General features: G+C 40.6%; 1 protein-coding gene across 9 annotated transcripts in view; it reads right to left on the bottom strand.

The window, feature by feature from the left end:
• ZMYND11 (zinc finger MYND-type containing 11) overlaps positions 1-22,680 on the bottom strand; it is a 98,083-nt gene that overhangs the window by 33,554 nt on the left and 41,849 nt on the right. For all 9 annotated transcript variants that reach the window (XM_063303398.1, XM_063303395.1, XM_063303402.1 and 6 more), the window contains one exon: positions 17,398-17,532. In XM_063303398.1, the coding sequence (XP_063159468.1) occupies positions 17,398-17,513 (116 nt within the window). In that variant the 5' untranslated portion in view covers positions 17,514-17,532. The remainder of the gene's footprint in view (positions 1-17,397; positions 17,533-22,680) is intronic.

Raw genomic sequence — 22,680 nt, 5'->3', positions numbered from 1 at the left:
GACATAGTTTCATGGAAAAGGACCTAGAGTGCATTTACCCTGCCGTATCTGGTGGGATATATGGATATAACTAGGGACAGATGGCTCCACAAATAGCCTGGCCCTGTACTATGTAGGGCTTTACAGGTGATAAACTGTGCACTGATTCTGGCTGAGGGACTGCAACGCTATCCAGAATCAGAAATGGACTCGCTGGGGTTGAGCTGAAGTCCATTCTTCCCCATCCAGATGCCACAGTCTCCAGGCACTGGGGAAAAAATCTAGCACCACTTAGATAGCCTGGTGCAGAAATATAGAGTATTTAACCATGTGCCGATAGATGACCTCATCCAGTGGATTCATGTAAATGTTAAATAGAAATGCCTCAGTCAACTCTGAGGCAGGGCTGGACTACTGACTGGAGCCAGCCCTGGAAGAAGAAGAATCACCATAAGATAGTGCCTCCCACTTCCAACTCCCTAAGCTCCAGAAGAATACTATGATTGATGGTACTGAAAGAGAAATCAAAGAGGGCCAGGATAGATGCACTACCCCTGTCCTGTGCCTGCTAGAGGTCATCCACAAGAGTCATCAGTGCTTTCTTCATAGTATAACCCAGAATGAAACCCAACTCAAAATGGCCTACTAATCTGCTTCCTCCAGGGACCTTTGGAGCTTGTAGGCCTACCACCCTCTCAACAACCTTCCCCAAGAAGTGAAAGTTGAAGACGAGATAAAAATTTTCCAAGTCCATTGGATCCAGTGGTGGCCTCTTAAGGAGAGGGCAAACCCTCATTTCTTTCGAGGCAGGCAGAACAGCCCCCGCTCAGAGAAGCATTCACTACCGCCTGGATCCAATCATGTCACTCCTGCAAGGCCTTGACCAGCCAAGTGGCACGTGGAACTGAAACACAGGAGGCAGAACTTAAGAGCACCAATGACTCAGTCCACTTCTTCAGCACTAACAGGCTCGATGCCCAGATAATCAAGCAAGTTAACTCCATGGACCTCCACAGCTAGAATCCAGCTGTGCGTGAATCCAAGCAACTTTATCCAACAGATGCCTAGTCCTAAAGAAGTCAACTGTATCTAGAATCAGTTCATATATAGAGTATTTTTTACCCTAAAGAGCAAGGAACTCGAGAGGCAAAGAATTGTTTTTGCCTGGCCAATCTCTGATTGTAATAAATTGAAATTAAATTTGAAAATTGTTTTTGCTATTTCTTTCAAAGAACTACAAGAACACACACATGGATATGCATATCATAGTCAACCTTTTTCAAAGTAAGTTAATAATAAGAGCCAGTTTGTTGTACTGGTTAAGGTGCTGAACTACAAACCTCCCTGTGGTACGAAACCCAGATGGGTGACTTTTTAAAAAAAAAATCTCCATTAGTCACTGCCTGGACAAGTCCCTGCAGTTTTCTTGGCAAGATTTCAGAAGTGGCTTGCCATTGCCTTCTTCCTAGGGTTGAGAGAAAGGGACTGGCCCAAGGTCACCCAGCCGGCTTCATGCCTAAGGCAGGACTAGAACCCTCCTGGTTTCTAGCCTGATGCCCGTACCACTATATCAGACTGGCTTTCTTGGGTGACTTTAGGGCAGTCACTTTCTCTTAGCCCAACCCACTTCACAGGGCTGCTGTTGTGGTGAAAACAGGAGGCTGGGAGCGTTATATACACTGCCTTGAGTTGTACACAATAAAGGCAGGATAAAAATCTAATAACATCACAAAAAAGGACAGCAAAAAAAGTTGTTTCATATAAAGAAAAAAACCCATGCAGAAAATGTGAAGGAATGACTAAAGGCAAAAACAAAACAAACAAAAATTACAATCAAGTGCTTTGCTAAGTGAGGGAAGAAAACCAGAAACACGAGTACAAGCAAAATTATTAGTAAGCAAATATACCCAATCATTTCTTCAGAAGTAGTGGTGTAACTGAGAGCAATAAAATTCCCTTTTGCTCTTCATCATCATCATCGTGGTATCTCCCCTCTTCAAGGTGGCTAGATAAGGATAGAACCGAATGGTACTGGTCCCACTCCCTGGCCTTTGACTATAGCAGAATGGAGCACGAATGCTTCCTTGAAATACCAGTGTTCCAGAACTTTCTGCATAAGGGACCCAGTTTCAATTAACCTCTTTTGCTGCCTCTATCAATGAGGAACTGCACAGAGGACATAAAGAAGAACGGACAGTTATTTTGGACACACACATAAAAAGGAACCCACCTCATGTTCTTCACTAATCAAGAAGAACTGGGTTGACGGATAAACAAGACAAAATATTTTCTATTGCACTGCCCAGACTATGAAGCATTTTGAGATCGTTCAAGCTGGCTACATCTGCGCTGAGTTTTAGACAGACAGTAAAAACTGTTATGAGGCGTTCGATAATCCTGGTGGGTTTTCAATATTATTTGGGCCAACTCAAAATAAATGTTTTGGCTTTGCCTTTTTTGTTTTTTATTAAACTTTTTGTATTAGTATATTTCTATAGCATATAGGACTTTGATCGGATACAAAAAATGATTTATAAATGCTAATAGTATTATTTGTAAGCCAGCATGGTTTAATGGCTAAGGAACTTAACCATTAATATGAGTGAGATGGGCGGTGACTCAATTTGAAACATAAATAAATAAATAATAAATAAAACTGGCCTAGGAGCAGGGAACCTTGAATTGTAGTCTTGCCTTAGGCACAGAAGCCAAATGGGGGATTTGGGGCCAGTGCCTCCTTCAGCCACAGGCAAAAAATAACTTCCAAAAACACTGCCCAGAAAACTGCATGAACCTATTCACATGGTCACCAGGAATGAAGTTTGACTTGAAGGCAAAAAAGAAAAAAGAAAAAAAGAACTATTATTATTACTATAAAGTGAAGCCACCACTACAGGGAGAAAATATCCACATGTTTTTAATAGACATTGGCTTCTGTTAGTTAATGGGGACAAGGATAAATAAGAAATAAAACAAGTCCTCCCTCCTCCTTTCTCTTAAAAGAACTGATTAGTCTTACCTTGGAGCAAGAGAACTGAAGCAAGCTATTTGTGCCAGGGCAGTGATCAGCTACAGCTCAATGGTGAGATGGGAAGAATATCACACTCTTTGGGCTGTTTCCCAACCAGATAAAAGTGAAACAAATTTGCTTGCAAATAGGTAAATACACAACAGCAAGTTAATTCCCATAAGACAATAAACCAATCTTAATGCGGTCAGGAAGCTAAAATAACTTTACTGCAACGTAACTTTTAAGAGTAAAAGTTAATGCTAGCCTTTACTAGCTAAAGCTGTCCACTAAAACAAGGAAGTTCTTCCTCACAATCCCGTCCTTAAATTTCTGATCTGGCTAGATGAGGCTGTCTGCCTACAGGAGGTTGAAGGGAGGGGCAGAAGCAGAGTGAGACTGGAAAATCCAAACTTGCACGTCAGTACTCTAGTATTTAGAGCTTAATCATCTCATAATCTTCTCAGCTGCAAACAACAAGGAATAACTAGTTAAGCACCTCATGTGTTTCAAATAACACCAAATATAATCATGTTCTAATTCCGATGGGGAAAAAGTGCAAATGTTTCCAAACTTTAAAAGCACTAACCTACTTGCATTAAAAATAATGAAATCAGTCTCACTACAGATGTATGAGTAGAAGGCAGGTGGTCTTCCCTTTCACTATATACATTCTGGGAATTCAAGTCCACACCTCTTCAAGTTGCCAAGGTTGAAAAAGTGTTTCTCTGAGTTAGACTAAAATCTGCCAGATACTTCTACAGAAGCTGTCCCCAGGCTGAAAAGGTGATCCTGTCCCTTCATGCTTTACAAACCTCCGGCAACCTCATATAATACTTATTATCTGGTCAGTTCTCATTGTTAATAATTGTAATGCAGGTAAGAGTTGCTTGTTTCAGTGACTAAAATACTGTACATTCCTGAGCCTGTCATTAACTTTACATCTTATGATGTCAGGCAGCATATCCCACCTACAGAAATCACAACAGCAGAAAACGAAGCAATTAATCCACCCGACTGCAACTTAGCTGTATTTTTTTTTCCTTCAGAGCAGTTGCCTTTTAAAGATCCCTTATCCTCCATTTTTTTTGCCATGCTACAAAAAAAGGTACCAGAAAGATGATGATAATAATAATACTTTATTGATTAGCCATTAGGCCATATCAGAATTACAAAATATAAAACACAGAACAATAAAAGACCGTATGTTACAAAACAGAATAAAAGGCATAACTAAAAGAAATTGCAAATCATATTTCTATGTCACCCCTACAATTTACCCCAATCAGATCCACATATACAGGTCTCAATTGTACTGTTTTGTTCAAAAAAGGGGCCAATATATATAAGACATATGTAATTTTTGGGTTCTGACTGCACACCAGCCAGTTTGGTCTAGTGGTTAAGGGCTAGAAACTAGGAGACCGAGAGTTCTAGTCCCGCCTCAGGCATGAAAGCCTGCTGGGTGACCTTGGGCCAGTCCCTCTCTCTCAGTCCAACCCACCTCACAGGGTTGTTGTGGTGCTGAAAATAGGAGAAGGAAGGAGTATTAGGTATGTTCCCCTTGAGTTATTTATAAAAATAATAAAGGTGGGATAGAAAACAAACAAACAAACAGATGTTGTTAACTGGCAAAGAACTGCCTGGCCCATGCATCAGGAAGAAAAGAGAAAATTCAACCATTTCTCCATTGTATAACATATGTGCCTGACTGTACATAAACACAGAAAATGTCATGAGTAAGGATGGCGAGCAGGGGGCTCCCATCCAGACTGTCAAGCGCATGCGTAGCACTGAGGAACTGTTCAGCCATTCAAAGAGACACAGATCGGGACCGCCTTAACCCTTGGGGGTTATATGTCTGGGTTTTCCCCACACTTCTTCAGTTTGTTAGGATTCCCGTTAAGTACTAGCAATAAATATTAGAGACCAGTTCCTTGTCTCAGTGTGTTTCCTGGTTGTTAGGACAGAAAAGTATGTTTTGAAAATGGTTAAAATGGAATTTGATGTCTTGAAAACTGGGCCTATTATAATAACATCACCTAGAATTAGTATTTATGAGATTACAGTATACCTAACTGTTAAAAAAAAGTGATGGTAAATATGCAAAAAGCAGGTGCAAACAGAATAGGCACACACTTACTTACAAGAAAAACAGGGTTAGGAGAAGAGAATGTCACTGCTTCTTGTGCCAAAAACAACCACCACAGTCATATCATTGGGTGCAGCTCACCTTAGAGGTGAAGGAATGAACTGGACACTCACATGTTCCTTTAAACAAAGGCCAAAAGAAAAGAAACTATCCTTCTTTTGATTCTACAAACGAAGCAGTTCTGAATCACTAAAGATGACTGAAACTGTTCATTTGCTCTTGTAATTCTTCTCAAGAACGAATGTATGGCTTCTGTTACCTCTTAAAACAACTGTTGGAGCATTTGGGGAAATCATGTTCTGTTTCTCGTCTATGATATACTGTGTGCTTCCTTAGTTATGATCTCAACAATGGTCTCAACCATTGTTCTACTTGTTTTAATTCACTAATACAATGTCAAATACCCAGATCTCAGTAATGTGCCCTTCAAGCAACAGATGTGTGCCATTTCACTAGAATTGAACAATTGTATGGATGAGAATCCTTTACAATGGCTCAAAAACTGACAACAAGGGAAATGCAGGATGCCGCTCTAGCTTATCAGTCCTATTCAGAGACTGAAAGGTGGGCCTTCTCTCGAACTAACATTAGCCCTGATCCAGGCTAAATTACCAAGGTTAAGACATTATCGGAACTGGCACTCAAAAAATTAATAGGGTATCAGATTGAAGAAGGCAGCAAACAAGTACTGACAATATTGGAAATACAGGTAGTTCTCGAGTTATGACTGCAATTGGGCCTGGAATTGCTGTCGCTAAGCAATGTGGTCATAAAGCATGACATCATGTGACCTCATCGCTTAGCGACAGAAATCCAGGCAGTCCTGGTTGTCGTAACCCCAGATGTGTGGGTCGTTAAGTGGGAAGCAGAGGGTTAAGGTAAAGGTTGTCCCAGGCAAAGACTGTGGGGGTGCCCCAGGAGGGTGGGGGAGGCCCTGGAAGGCCCAGTGCAGGCTGCACACAAGTTGGGGGAGGGCCAGGGAAACAGGGCGCAGGGTGCGTGCGTGTGTGCAAGTGCAGGGAGACCAGTGAAAGAGGGTGCAGGGTGTGTGTGAGTACAGAGAGGCCAGGGAAAGAGGGCACAGTGTGTGTGCATGTTGTGCGCGCAAGCACAGAGGCTAGGGAAACAGGGCGCGGGTTGCATGCATGCATTATGCACAGGGAGGCTGGGGAAAGAGGGAGAAGGTGCAGGGTGCGTGTCAGCTCAGGGAGGCCAGGGAAAGAGGGAGAGGGCATGGGGTGTGTGTGAGTGCAGGGAGGCAGGGAAAGAGGGTGCAGGGTGCATGCAAGCGAAGGGGGGGAAAGAGGGAGTGGTGTGTGCGAGCAAAGAAAGGCCAGGGGGTGGGGGAGTCTTACCCCCACGACTTACGACCTTCCCTGCTGGCTTCCCCACTGACTTTGCTTGTGGGAAGCTAGCAGGGAAGGTCACAAATGGCAATCACATGACTGTGGAATGCTGCAACCAGCCATAAGCACAAGCTGGTTGCCAAGTGCTCAAATTTTTTCACGTGACTGCGCAGCGCTGCAACGGCTGGAACTTCGAGGACCAGTTTTAAGTCCCTTCATTCAGCACTGTCGTAACTTTGAATAGTCACTGAACTAATGGTCATAACTTGAGAACTACCTATATTAGGATCAGGGAACAGTACTGAGTTACCAGATGGGTCTGGATCTTGCCCACAGATCTTGATGTCTGATACTCCTGTGGGAAAGATGCACACCAACTATGGAAAGAAAAAAATGCAGTCAGCCAGCCCATTTAAATAAAAAGACTTGTGCATTTACATGCTATAGAATTCCTGGTGAACCATCTCCATCTCCAGAGTAACTCTAGATAGCTAAATTGAAAATAGTTACTTTAGAGGGGAAAGTGCACAAGCAAACAAAAATGATGGAAGAATTAAACAGAACATTGGGGTGCTGCAACCTGAAAAAGGGAACTGTACCACTTTGTTAAATTTCAACACAAACCCTTCTCCAAATTCAGGTTGTGAATATTAAGATAGTGATAATACATTCAAAGGCAATCTTTTCTTAACAGTTACAGTATTACTCTTGTTGTTATTAATATTTGATGACATGAAGTACGCTAGGAGGATTTAAATTTTTCTCAAGGTCAACCATTTTCAGAAGCTGAAAGACCCCTCTATTTTATTAATTGGTTTCCAAACCAGAGAAAGACATACCCTCAAAATAACAGCACTGATTCGTATCAGAGTATCAACCTCAAATTCTCACCCTACAATTCTGCTGGTTTGTGTTGTAACAACTAACATAGGAACATTTCTTTAAAAGCTAGCAATAATGCTAAAAATATCAGGAGTAGCATAACACCTTTCTTCCAATGTGTCACCCTTGGATAGAAGAGGAATCAGGTGACCATAACAGACATAAACACATTTTAAGGTCCTTAAAAATTAAACGTTTGCACCTTCTACCTGCTCAGCCTGTTAATGTTTTCTACTACAGATTAAGGTGACTATGGTAACTAATCATTTTGACCAGGTGAAGAGGTTAAATTTAATTGTCCCCTTTTTGGATGTTAATTTTTTGCGCCTGGGGGGAAGAACTTGCCTGGACTTGTTTTAGTTTCAGTTTCCCCTTCTGTATAGGCATGTAGAGAGTTAAGCAGCTTTCACTGAGAGCCTGTAGAAATGCAGAAGCTTTTAAATATGTTTTGCTTTCTGTAAATAAAATTATTTTTATAGAAATGCCTGGTGTGTGACTTTTCTGATCTCTCCTGGGCCAAAGGCTTTCCTAGCAATCTACCAACAGGTTATGGGCCCAGTAAACAGCCCAGTAAGCCCAGTAAAACCCAGAGAGAATAGAGAGATCAGCTCCACACCTCATGCACAATTTAAAGGCAGGTAGCAAAGACCTGTGAAGATTTTCTTTGGAGCCACCTGGAGATTTTCCAGCAACTGCTGGTCTACAGGACAAAGAAGCCAGCTGAGGTGACTTGCAAAAGAAGGAAGAAGCCATGGCTACCTCCCAGCCCTCAGCGATGCCTCTGGAGCACCTATCAGAGACCAACTATTTGAATTGGGCCCTGAAGATGGAGATGTATCTTCGCAGAGAGAATCTTTGGCTGCCCATTGGTGAGCAAACCCCCCAAAATCCCAGTGCTGAATGGCTGAGACAGGATGAGCGGGCTAGAGCCACCATTATCCTGGGAGTTGAGGACAATCAGCTAGTCCACGTGCGAGGTATGCAGTCTGCAAAGCAACTTTGGGACGCTTTAAGAGACTTGTATATAAAGGCAACAGCAGGGAGTAAAGTTACCCTGACAAAAAAGCTGTACAAAGCCTACCTTGCAGAAGGAGATAGCCTTCCTGAGCACCTGCATTATATTCAGCAGCTGTTTGTTGAGTTGCAGGAAAGAGGAATGGAATTTACACCTCTCACAAAATCCTATATCCTCCTGTCCTCACTGAATGAAACGTGGGACACGCTGATTTGTACCCTGGAGGCTATGCCTGAAGCAGACCTCACCCCATCATATATTACTTGCTGAATGGGAGAAGAGAGAGGAAAGATCCCCCCATCTCTTCTGGAAAGCTGCAATACCAGAAAACAAGGGGAAAGGAAAGGAAGCTGAGGCCACAGCACTAGCCAGCCAGCGATGCTTCACCTGTGGTTCTGCTGGACATTTGCAGAAAGACTGTGCCTTGAGACCCAAGAGTAGAAAGACAGAGAAGAAGAACACAAGGGCAACACAGAAGAAGGCTCTTCAGACAAGCCAAATTGCACAGGTTGCTGAGAAGGGTAATTCTGATGTATCAGTGTTAGATTCTGGGGCCAATTGTCATTTATGTAATTGTAAAAGCTCTTTTGTGTCACTGTCTAAAACTGAAAAACAAAGTGTATCTTTGGCTGATGGGTCTGTGACCAAAATTATGGGACAAGGTGACTTGTATTTATCCTGCTTGGGAGAAACTGTAAAAGGTGTGTTGTATGTGCCAAATTTACAATCAAACCTTTTATCTGTGGCACAATTGGCTGCATCAGGGTATGTCATAACATTTAAGGAAAATGGTTGTGAGATATGTAAACGTGGAAAATTGTGTGCTACTGGTATGTTAAAAGACTCCTTGTACATTGTGCAAAATGCAAGGAAGCCAAGCTGCAAGGCTGCAGTTGGCAGCACTCCATATCATGACCAATGTGTACACCTGATGCACAGGAGATTTGGTCATGCTAATTTCAAGTATATAGCACAAATGCCACAGCTGTGTGCTGACCTAAAGATAAAACCCTGTGACAAATACTTAGACTGTGCAGTTTGCAAAGAATGCAAAACACTAAAAGCTCCTGTGAGTAAGCACAGTGACAGAGTTACAACTAGACCTTTGGAAATTGTACACTCTGACATTATTGGTCCTTTTGCTCAAGTCTTGGACAAGCAAGGTATGCAATGACCATCATTGATGATTTCTCAAGATACACATTTATCTACATCTTAAAACACAAAGATGAGGCAGTTGAGAAATTTAAAGGTTTTGTGACATGGGCAAATAGAAAATTCCCTAGGCCTGTATCTGCACTCCAATGTGATAGAGGAGGAGAGTACCTTTCTCACAAATTCAAAAGGTTCCTAGTGGAAAAGGGGATAGAACAAATTCTTTCTAACCCCTACACCCCTCAGCAAAATGGTGTTGCTGAAAGAAAGGGCAGAACCTTGCAAAATGCAATGGAATGCATGCTTAAAGATTCACATTTATCTTTTAAGTATTGGGGAGAGGCAATATCTACTGCCTGTTATGTACAAAACAGATTGTATAACTCTGGGATTCAGGACATTCCATTCCATTTGTTTTATGGTGTGAAACCAAAGGTAAACCATCTTAGAGTGCTTGGTAGCACTGCTTGTGTTCATATTCCAAAACAACAGAGAAGGAAAGGAGGCCCCACAACAAAGAAAGCCAACTTTGTTAGCTATGAACAAAGCCAAAGGAGCTACAGGTTCATAATGGGAGAGAGATTAATAATTAGCAAAAGCGCTTCTTTTGCTGAACAAAACTGGGGGAGATTAAACTCTAGCTCTCCAGTTGATCTGACCACCACAAGAGAACAGCAAGGACTTGCTGATGGTGATCTTTTGCCTGATGAGGACATTAAACCAGAAAAGCAAACTGAAGATCTGTCTGATGAGACAGATGCTTCTCAGGAAAGTGATAGGAGTCAAAATTTAAGCCCTGTATTACCTCGCAGATCTCAGAGGAGTAATAAAGGCATTCCTCCATCACGTTTTCAGGCTGAAACAGTAAAGGCTTTTCACATATTCACAGAACCTGAGTCTTTGGAACAAGTGAATGCTTTACCACCTGAGATCGCACAAAACTGGTATTCTGCCATGCAACAGGAATTAGCATCCTTGAAAGAAAATAAAACGTGGAAACTGGTAAATCTACCTCCCAATGAACGCTGTCTAGGTTGCAGGTGGGTTTTCAAACTGAAAAGGGATGCTGATGGCAAAATCCAAAAATATAAAGCAAGGTTAGTTGCAAAAGGGTTCACTCAAAGGAAAGATTTAGACTTTGACAAGACTTTTGCACCAGTTACTAAAGGTGAATCAATTAGATTACTGTTAAAAATTGCTGCACTCAAAGGAATGTCAGTTCACCACTATGACATTCAAACTGCATTTCTCTATGGTGATTTAGACCACAAATTATACATGCAGCAACCCCCTGGCTATGAAAAAGGGGAGAATCTAGTCTGTGAACTGCAGAAGTCAATCTATGGCTTAAAACAAGCTGCTAGATCCTGGAACCAAAAATTAGATGAAAAACTGCAGAATTTTGGTTTTGAAAAAGGAAAAGCAGATCCATGTGTATATATGAAGAAAGACAAACAAGGCTGTATGTATCTGTGCATTTATGTTGATGATTTGCTGCTGTTCACACCAACAGAAAAACAAAGGCTTGATTTTGAAGCCTGCATGAAAAGCCATTTCACATTAAAAAGCCTTGGAATTGTAACAAATTACCTAGGTTTGGAAATACACAGGGAGGGTAGCTTTCTGTTAAACCAACGTAGTAAAATTCAAAAGCTCCTAGAGGATTTTAATATGCAAGACTGTAAACCAGTCTCTACTCCAATGATAACAGATTTTCAGAAAGATATAGGAGAAACTCAATTAACTGAGGCAGAGAAATACAGATCTACAATTGGAAGTTTACAGTACATTGCAAATCATTCTCGCCCAGATATCTCAAATTCTGTGGCCATTTTAAGTAGTCAGGTAGAGAAGCCTACATCTACTGGAAAAGCAGCATTGAAGAGGTTAATGAGGTATTTGCAAGGAACAAAGAATTATTGCCTGAAGCTAAATGCCTCTGGAACCGAGAAATTGCAGGCTTTTGCTGATTCTGACTGGGGAGCAGATGTCAGTGTCAGGAAATCCACTTCTGGGATTTTAATTCAATTTGCTGGAACTAGCTTAGGCTGGCATTCTAGAAAACAAACACTTGTTGCTCTTTCCACTGCAAAAGCAGAGTTTTATTCTCTAACACAAACCTGTAATGAGGTTATATGGTTTAAACATTTGTTAAAAGACACAGGCATGGAAGTGAACCAGCCTATAACTGTTTATGAGGATAATCAAGCTTGCATTGCTATGGCAAAATCTGAAGCCTGCAAAAATAGGACAAAACATATCGATATTAGATATCAATATATCAAAGAGATGATAAGCAAAGGAGAAATAATGTTGAAATATTGTGAATCAAAAGACATGATTGCTGATATTTTAACCAAACCCCTTGCTGTACCAAGACACAAAGAGTTAACAAAGCAAATTGGTCTGCATCTTATTCTGTAGTATAAAAGGGGAGTGTTAATATATTGTTTTCTACTACAGATTAAGGTTACTATGGTAACTAATCATTTTGTCCAGGTGAAGAGGTTGAATTTAATTGTCCCCTCTTCGGATGTTAATTTTTGCGCCTGGGGGGAAGAACTTGCCTGGACTTGTTTTAGTTCCAGTTTCCCCTTCTGTATAGGCATGTGAAGAGTTAAGCAGCTCTCACTGAGAGCCTGTAGAAATGCAGAAGCTTTTAAATATGTTTTGCTTTCTGTAAATAAAATTATTTTTATAGAAATGCCTGGTGTGTGACTTTTCTGATCTCTCCTGGGCCAAAGGCTTTCCTAGCAATCTGCCAACACAGCCTTCCTAATGCTGAAACCACATGACCAAGAAAATGTATGGGAGATACCACCACTTCCTAAATGACCAGCCCAAAGAGCTTGAAAACTAGAAGTAGGTGTACAGTAGAGAACAAAATCTATCTGCAAGTAAGCATTATTAAAAAAATAAAATAGGAATTAAGCACATAAAATCATTCCATTTCAATCTAATAAAATACCAACGGCAGCCATGTAATGCAAAACTCCCAAGTACTGCCACTGTTTTAGGGGATAAGTTATCAAATCCAATAGTATTATATATACTTTTCTGTGATTACAAAACATCATAGTAGATATTAATCAATTAACATCAGAGCAATCTATTTATCACTGAGAACAGAATGTTATCAACTTCCATTTTTTTAGCCAATACATTGATGCATCAGTATGAACCATGTATTCTCTTTCTTTAACATACAGTATACAGATTAATGTTTCCTCTTTTGCAGTTACCTTTCTGTGGAAGAACTGAATCATCTCCAAATAGAAAGCTGGTGTGTTTTCAAGGCAGAAGTAAATGTAAACCACTGTATCAACTCAAAGCAATGCTCCAGCACCTCAAGAAAATAATGACCACCAATACTAATAAAACTATACTTTGGGAGTATTAGCAATATTATTAAAATTAGATAAAGTTAAATTGTGCTTCAAATTTCTATCACTTTAGTTAGGACATCTCAATAGGATACTTTAGAAGATAAATTAAAGTACATTCTATATGAAGGCAGGTTCCCACTTGCTATATTAATTCTGTGGTAAACTGTTGCCACAGGATATTTTTTGTCTCAAGTAGGTAATAGAAACTTCCCCAGCTTTTCTATTTTGTTAAAATAATCCCAGATTTTTCACCATCTTGAGCTTGAGCTTGAATATTTTGCTGTTTTTTTGCCTGGGATGGATGGATGGATGGATGGATGGCAATCTAATATTAAATTCTTCTTTGGCTCAAGTGGGGATGAAATTTGCCTTTACCATATAATGAATATACTTACTATTGAGGAATTTTTGCTGAAGAAAGGCGCACAACACTATCGTTGGGTACCTGTTTTCCAAGAAAGAGGGACCCCGATCAATAGAAAGGCAGAGATTCAGATGGGAAATCTGAGGGATCTGATTTTCAGGCAAGTTTTTTGAGGAAGTGAGATAGGGTTAAAAAGGGGGAAAGTGTTTTTCTATTGTAAAACAAAAGTCACACCTCTGTGACAGACAGTGAGCCAAGGATTCCATTATTAACATGGATGGGACCTTGAAATAATGGGGCGCCCATGCTTATGTGGAATGCCTGCCATTTCTTATCTTGTTAACAAAGCATCCTTATTGGGGCTGCCCCCTAGACAAACATTTAGGCCAGGGTTTCTCAACCTGGGCTGCTTTAAGAAGTATGGATTGCAACTCCCAGAATTCCCCAGGTAGCTGGCTGGGGAATTCTGGGAGTTGCAGTCCACACATCTTAAAGCAGCCCAGGTTGAGAAACCCTGCTTTAGGTGGACAGGTGAGAGCTTTGTCATTGTTTTTGCCATGATAGGACTAAAAGGGCTTTTCTTGACATGACTGTTCTTGGGTGAGGACCTATTTTAAATGCGAGTGTGGGGGGGAACTGCAGAGGGGGGGGAGGGGGGGAAAGTTTGCAACAAGACAGAGGGAGGGGAGAGGGAAGAGTTTGCAGCTTTATTTCAGTATAGTATTTTCCCATCACAATTACTCTTCATGGAAATGTGAAAAAGCTCTAGCTTTCAATTATTCCGCCAGCCAGAAAAGTTGATATGTACATAGGCATAGACTTAGCGATCTACAAAATACTCCCAGAAAGAAGGCCAAAATCAGTTTCTTCATAATCTGGAGGATCCCAAAGATATTCAAAGAAATTGTAGTTTTATGGAAAAATAAATTAAAAACTGCCCATTCCCCCCAAAGTCCAGAACTAGAGAAAATGACACCTCTATCCTTGTCTTCATGATTCCTCTGAAATTCAACAGACGAAATCAGCAAACAGGAGTCTGCTTTCTCTCACACTGAAATCTGATGACAGCATAGTGAGAATGGGAACTGGGCTTGGAAGAAATGTAGATTAGGAACCTGACGTGGATTCCTTTTTCACAACTTTCTTAGTTCAAACTATGTAACAGAACAATTACTGAACTATTTAAAGGAATATGGACTAGTCTCAGAATGAATAAAAAAAAATATTCAATTCTAGTGAGATCAAAGTAACCCCTGCAGCAAAAGATTTTGAACTCTACAACTTAAGAATCTACTTACATCTTTTTCAAAATGTCAGCTCTTCCAAAGTTGTGAATCCCTGGAAGAGAGCCAGCAGAACTGTCTGCACACTTATATAATGTGTAAATCAGGCCTATGCAACTCCATCCAAGCCAGTATACAAATAAAACACCTGATCATAGGAATCCAGAAATCTGTATTATACTGAGTCATACTGGGGGTCCATCAAGTTCGATTTTGTCTCTAGTGACAAACTGAAGCTCTCCAAGATTTCAGACAGCAATATTTCCAAGTGACGATAGGAATTCAGCCTGGGACCTTTTGTCCATAAAAAAATACAAAACTGAGAGCCAATTTTGTGTAGCAGCTGAAGTGCTGGACTAGAAACCAGGAGACCATGAGTTCTAGGCGTCCCTTAGGCATGCGAGCCAGCTGGGTGACTTTGGGCCAGTCACTTTCTCTTAGACCAACCCACCATGTGGGAAAATAGGAGGCAGGAGCATTACGGATGTACATGGGCTTGAGTTGTCAAAAAATAAAGGTGGGATAAAAATCAATCAATCAAACATTCTACCATTGAATAGTAGCCTTTCCCAAGCTAGAACACATTGCTTGTTGCTCTACCACTGTGCATCTAACGTTTCAAGGAGGACTTTCAAACATACCTTAATGGGGTTCTCCTTCTAGGTTCTACTTCACTGGAAGCAAACACACTAAGGCAAAGCCAAGCCATTTGCATTTGGTCTGAACTTGCTACAATACAGAGTGCCTCTCATTCTCATTGCGTAGTTGGGAAATTTTCTTTCTCAATGCAGTCAGATGACTCCCATAAATTTTATTAGTTTAATGAATACATTTTACTGAATTTCAGAAGGACTCGCGAATTCCATGGAGACATTCTTAGCTATGTAATCCAGCTATTTTTCATGTTCAATACTTTTCAAAGAGATAAACTAGTCAGTTAATTTTTTTTTACTTTGAAAGAGCTACTGTGATATGGTTCAAAAAGCTGTTGACTGAGGTGCTGTGTGTTCATGGAACACATGCTTCACTAGTTTACACTGATTTTACATTTTCCTGTAGCACAAAGGATACCTTAATTATGTATCCTGCAGTACAATTTATCCCTTAGCTGCAACTTGCATCAATACATCACAATCTTTCCTCCCTTTAGGTGACATACTGCAATTTACTTCAGCCCTGCAGATAAATAAAGGAAGTATCCTAGGCCTCAAAATCTTTACAACCTCATTTACATTTACCTGTATGTTACAAAATGGCTGAATCAATTGTCTTGCAATTTGCTGTTCTGGAAGATACTGAGGAACTGCATAGCTGTTTTAGTCTGCTTTTATATCCTAAGCACAAAAGCATAACCAGTTTTAAATGGCTACATTCTAGAAAAAGGTGAACCTTTCATCCAAAGTGTCTCTTCTCATTTTTAATCAATGAGGAATACTCAACTGCTTCCAGTGAGCGGGACAAGCCTTTTGCTCAGCAAATGCCCTTCACCTCCAGAAAGGACACTGTACAGTTAAATGTCTCTTATCTAGAGGCCACAGTACAACAGCTGTGGTATCACCCACACCAAACAGTAACAATACAATCACAAAACATTAACAAAGACGGCTGCTTAGAGCGGAAAGTTGTGCTACATAACTTCTGCTTTGAAGTAACTATGAGAACAGCTGCCAAATGCATTCACATTGCATGACACAATTATTATATTCAGAAATGATATGGAATACAAGAACAGACATAAGCTTCAGGGTTGTACCCTTCCTCCTCCCCTTTATTCATGTACTATTGCTCAAGCTTGCAATTCTGTTTTGTGGCAACTCATTTTGCAGAATCATCCAGACCCCATTTATCCCAAATACAGCTTCCCTCAAAATTAAGATCACAAAACAGAATTAGAGTTTGTGATCCTTATTTGTAGGAAATAACAGTACTGCAGACCACAGTGTCTTCTGTTCAGATGAAATGACAAATAACAATTTGAAACAGAAACTTCTAATACGTCTTCCTTCCATGTGGAGAAGAAAGAAAAGAATACTCCCCACAAGTGAAGAATTTGTGGCCCTCAAAGGCAGCTGGACAGAAACTCCCAGCTTAGCCAATGCTGGGATTTGGAAGTTCAGTGACATTATGCTCCCCAGCCCAAAATACATGATTTGAGCTCAGTCCCCCTCATCTCACTGTGCCAAACAACTGGGGAAAATATGTCTTATGCTGGATCAAATTGTTTGTCTAATTTTCTCCTTGACCGGATCTCCTGAATATTTCCCAGCACTTGCTGTGATTGTTTTAACTGAGTAAGTCAGGGACTGAATCAGGACCTGCTACATACAAGGATATATTCAGGAGCTACTTTCTGGACTCATCCCAGACATTCAACATTATATTTCAAAGCAGACAGGTACAACACACTTGTATAGGAGAAATTCTATAGTATAGAACAACTGAAAAAATTCCTTCATACATTTCTTTCATTCATACAACAAATTTTCACAGATGATGTTATAATGTAAAATAAAACATACATTCTTCATGGCTACATAGACTTTCCAATTGGAATGTTATTTTACACTGGACAACAAACCATTTACATTTTCTTACAACATGATGCTACTGGTGAAACAGGCCACCAGATGAATCCAGAGCAGAGGGCTCCAAACGTACTTCATCCTGCCACGAACTTAGCCCCTGATCCAGGACTTAAGAGCCTGGACCAACAGTACACAGATCATTCTTACGCAAGGGAAAATCTTTCTGTGATGAGGCATCATCTGCATAATTGGTATGTTTTCCTTGGGTCATATTACCGTTGTTATTATTCAAAAGATACTTACTTTGTAATACGATCAATGTTAGCAATTTGCTTCTGGTTTCTGATTATTTCTATAGCTGACCAGAGATGTTGGATAGCTTTTGTATCTGCTTGCCGCCGTTTCGTTAAACGTGCCATGTCCCCTTTACTTGCTTAACTGCAAGAGAAACAGCAGTTGGAAATAAGATCATCTTGCATGTGCCATGAGTTAAGATTACAAAGAAAATTAAACCACTGCTTTTAAAGTTGCATCAAACAATGTATGTGTGGCTTCATACCCCAATATATAGGCAGTCAATTTCTGAATAATGAAGGGCCAATTTATCAGGCAGAAATCTGAAAGAGTATAAAGTGATTCCCCTTAGAGTTAGTTAAAAAGAAAAAACAGAAGAGTTAGACTCCACAATAAAGCTGGTGCCGTTTAGCAAATAGCTAGGCCATATGGGGACTAGTTCATATAAATATGTAAAAGGATATTATATGCAAAATCAATCCAACTTTAAACTTCAACTTCCTTATAACTTATCTGGCCACTAAAGAGCAAACTAAAATTGCTTCTTGGGCAGCATGTAACCAGTGGGCAGATCTTTAATAAACAGTCTTCCTTTCCATAAACAATATTCTGTTACTACCTCCCTCCCCCTAATATATGAATTTAAAGAAGGAAATTTTGGAATTAATTACAGTAAAATATGAGAAGAGGGCAGTATCACAGAGCACAGACTGCAGAATTCTTCCATGCCTACCACACTGTCTAGCCTAAAAGAAGAAATAACTGTTGAGCATCTTCTAAGAGGTTTTCTATATTACTGGCAACCAGAGAATGGTGTTTCTAGAAAACACTTCTAAGGGTTTCTGAGAAGATCAAAACCATCCTTGGGGAACCTAAGCACAAATACAATACCTTGATCTACTTTATAGTGACTAATAGGATGTCTCTGAATCATAGTCCAATCTACCTGGGAGAAGCTCAGATTCGATCTTGCAAGTATCTTTATTTAGACCAGCCTGTGGTCTGCCCTGAAGCATGGTGGGCCTGCCTGAAATTCTGAAGATGGGTTTTACCAGCATTCTAAACTGTTTGAATGGCAATCAAAATTTTGGAGACAGGAATCAAACTCTCCTGTTCTCTTGTGGAAGGAGGAAAAGAAGAAGCTTTCACAATACCTCAACTTCTTCAACACTAGTTACTATTTTTTTTAAAAAAAGGAACAGTTCAATATTTTCTCCAACACCTCTGATAAGACATTTCTCCAAACAGGAAGACAAGTTGGGACCAACTGCTATTTCCTTTCTGATCATGTCCAAATACTAACATGGATGTCTCTCCCAGCAATTTACAACAGACATGATAATTGCTGTAGAGTATCATTCAAGACTTTCTCTCTTGGTTTTTTTTTTCTTTTGATTTTTCTTCCCAAAAAAGGGCCTGTAGTTCTTTCAATGCATTAAAAATCTGCATTCCAATCATGGTTTTCTAAAGCACTGAACAATGGAACCCAGGCTTGCAGTGAAGACAGCAGATAAGCAGGATCCCCAACTGGAGACTGCTTACTAACTCATTAATTTATAAGACTTCTTCGGTACCATTTGAGCTTCTCTCTAACCTCTAAATATCCCCAAGCTCAAGGAGGGGAAGAAGGTGAAATTCACTAACCCAAAACTCATTCATACTATCTCATTAGTTCTGAATGCAGTCAATATGATGGTGAGACTCTCTTCAGTTGAATATTAATAACGCAACCTATTGTGTTACTAATACTCAAAAATACTTGATTGTAAAGCTCTTTCCACATTAAGGCTGTGTCTGGAATAATAATGACCATAAAAACAGAATTTTCTACTTTAAACGTGCCTTACAATATCTCTGCATCCATTAAAAAAGGCAAAAATGGTGCAAAGTAAAGCTCTATTATAAATGATAAAGCTCTCCTTTGCACCACTTTTGCCTTTTTTAAGGCTCTTAAAACAACAGAATACTGTAGTTTATTTTCACTTATTCCCCTACCCCAGCCTAGCAACCTTTTGCCCATCTAAACAGCTATGAGCAATACAGTAACAACAAGCACCTGGTGCTGCTGCATAATTATTCCAAAGCAGCAGGCAGAAGGTACAGATAAGCCATATATCACCCACAATCATCAGAGGCTAGAAATCTCCGCTTTTAAAGAAGTTAGTGATACATTTGGTTACTATTTAACTTGGTTCTAATGGTGCCACTTTCAGCACAGCTGATCAGTAGCAGACATTAACATATATGCAACATTCTAAACAGTGATGAGTTGAAGATTAATGTAGAGCAAATGAGAAGATTATTTTAAATAACAAGTCTATAATATAAATACAAGTCACAGAGTACTCTCACAGGTAGTCCTCACTTAACAACCATTCGTTTAGTGACAGTTCAGACTTATGATGGTGCTGAAAAAAGATTTATAACTGGTCCTCACTTATGACTATTGCAGCATTACTGTGGTCACATGATCATGATTTGGGCGCTTGGAAATCGGTTCGCATTTATGACCGTTGCAGCATCCCAGGATCATCATTTTCGACCTTCCCGGCCAGCTTATGGCAAGCAAAATCAATGGGGAACCTCGTGATTTGCTTAACAACCACATGGTTCATTTAACACACACAGCGATTTGCTCAACAGCTGCTGCAAAAAGGTTGTAAAATTGGGTTGGATTTGCTTAATGACCACTTCGCTTAGCAACCAGAATTTTGGTCCCAACTGTGGTCATTAAGCGAGGACTACCTGTATGCTCTTCAGCAAAGGATCGTTACCTTGTCGTGGTGCTGGAGCTTGAGCACCTCAATGATGCCATGAGCTAAACCATGAAGGCCAACCAAGACGGGAAGGTCATGACAGAGAGGTCAGACTAAATGTGAACCCTGGCGAAGGTAATGGCAACCCACCCCAGTATTCTTGCCGTGAAAACTAAATGGATCAGTACAACCAGAGATATGTCGGTATACCAACGGAAGATGAGACCCCCAGGTCGGAAGATGGTCAAAATGCTACTGGGGAGGAACAGAGGATGAGTTCAACTAGCCCCAGACATCATGACGCAGCTAGCTCAAAGCTGAAAGGATGGCTAGCGGCCAACGGTGCTGGTGGTGAACGGCGAATCCGATGTTCTAAGGATCAGCACACCATTGGAACCTGGAATGTAAGATCTATGAGCCAGGGCAAATTGGATGTGGTTATTGGTGAGATGTCAAGATTAAAGATAGACATTTTGGGCGTCAGTGAACTGAAATGGACTGGAATGGGCCACTTCACATCAAATGACCACCAGATCTACTACTGTGGACAAGAGGACCACAGAAGAAATGGAGTAGCCTTCATAATTAATAGTCAAGTGGCTAAAGCAGTGCTTGGATACAATCCAAAAAACGATAGAATGGTCTCAATTCGAATTCAGGGCAAGCCATCTAACATCACAGTGATCCAAATATACGCCCCAACCACAGATGCTGAAGAAGCTGAAGCAGAGCAGTTCTATGAGGATCTGCAGCACCTACTGGACAACATGCCTAAAAGAGATGTTATTTTCATCACAGGAGACTGGAATGCTAAGGTGGGCAGTCAAATGACACCTGGAATTACAGGTAATCATGGCCTGGGACAACATAGGCTGATAGAATTTTGCCAAGACAACTCACTCTGCATAATAAACACTCTCTTCCAACAACCTAAGAGACGGCTTTATACATGGACTTCATCAGATGGACAACGCCGAAATCAGATTGACTACATCCTGTGCAGCCAAAGGTGGCGGACATCTATACAGTCGGTAAAAACAAGACCTGGAGCTGACTGTAGTTCAGATCATGAACTTCTTATTGCACAATTTAGGATCAGACTAAAGAGATTAGGGAAGACCCACAGATCAGCTAGATATGAGCTCACTAATATTCCTAAGGAATATGCAGTGGAGGTGAAGAATCGATTTAAGGGACTGGACTTAGTAGATAGGGTCCCGGAAGAACTATTGACCGAAGTTCGCAACATTGTTCAGCAGGCGGCAACAAAATACATCCCAGAGAAAGAGAAAACCAAGAAGGCAAAATGGCTGTCTGCTGAGACACTAGAAGTAGCCCAAGAAAGAAGGAAAGCAAAAGGCAACAGTGATAAGGGGAGATATGCCCAATTAAATGCAAAATTCCAGAGGTTAGCCAGAAGAGATAAGGAATTATTTTTAGACAAGCAATGCGCGGAAGTGGAAGAAGACAATAGAATAGGAAGGACAAGAGACCTCTTCCAGAAAATTAGAAACATCAGAGGTAAATTCCAGGCAAAAATGGGTATGATCAAAAACAAAGATGGCAAGGACCTAACAGAAGAAGACGAGATCAAGAAAAGGTGGCAAGGATATACAGAAGACCTGTATAGGAAGGATAACAATATTGGGGATAGCTTTGACAGTGTGGTCAGTGAGCTAGAGCCAGACATCCTGAAGAGTGAGGTTGAATGGGCCTTAAGAAGCATTGCTAATAACAAGGCAGCAGGAGACGACGGCATCCCAACTGAACTGTTCAAAATCTTGCGAGATGATGCTGTCAAGGTAATGCATGCTATATGCCAGCAAATTTGGAAAACACAAGAATGGCCATCAGATGGGAAAAAATCAACTTATATCCCCACACCAAAAAAGGGAAACACTAAAGAATGTTCAAACTATCCAACAGTGGCACTCATTTCACATGCCAGTAAGGTAATGCTCAAGATCCTGCAAGGTAGACTTCAGCAATTCATGGAGCGAGAATTGCCAGATGTACAAGCTGGGTTTAGAAAAGGCAGAGGAACTAGGGACCAAATTGCCAATATCCAATGGATCATGGAAAAAGCCAGGGAGTTTCAGAAAAACATCTATTTCTGTTTTATTGACCATTCTAAAGCCTTTGACTTTGTGGACCGTAACAAATTGTGGCAAGTTCTTAGTGGTATGGGGATACCAAGTCATCTTGTATGCCTCCTGAAGAATCTGTATAACGACCAAGTAGCAACAGCAAGAACAGACCACGGAACAACGGACTGGTTTAAGATTGGGAAAGGAGTACGGCAGGGCTGTATACTCTCACCCTACCGATTCAACTTGTACGCAAAACACATCATGCGACATGCTGGGCTTGAGGAATCCAAGGCTGGAGTTAAAATCGCTGGAAGAAACATTAACAATCTCAGATATGCAGATGATACCACTTCGATGGCTGAAAGCGAAGAGGAACTGAGGAGCCTTATGATGAAGGTGAAAGAAGAAAGTGCAAAAGCTGGCTTGCAGCTAAACCTCAAAAAAAC

Source organism: Candoia aspera, chromosome 4 (assembly GCF_035149785.1).
Source record: "Candoia aspera isolate rCanAsp1 chromosome 4, rCanAsp1.hap2, whole genome shotgun sequence".
NCBI classification, from domain to species: domain Eukaryota; kingdom Metazoa; phylum Chordata; class Lepidosauria; order Squamata; family Boidae; genus Candoia; species Candoia aspera.
This window is presented reverse-complemented; position numbering and strand designations above follow the sequence as displayed.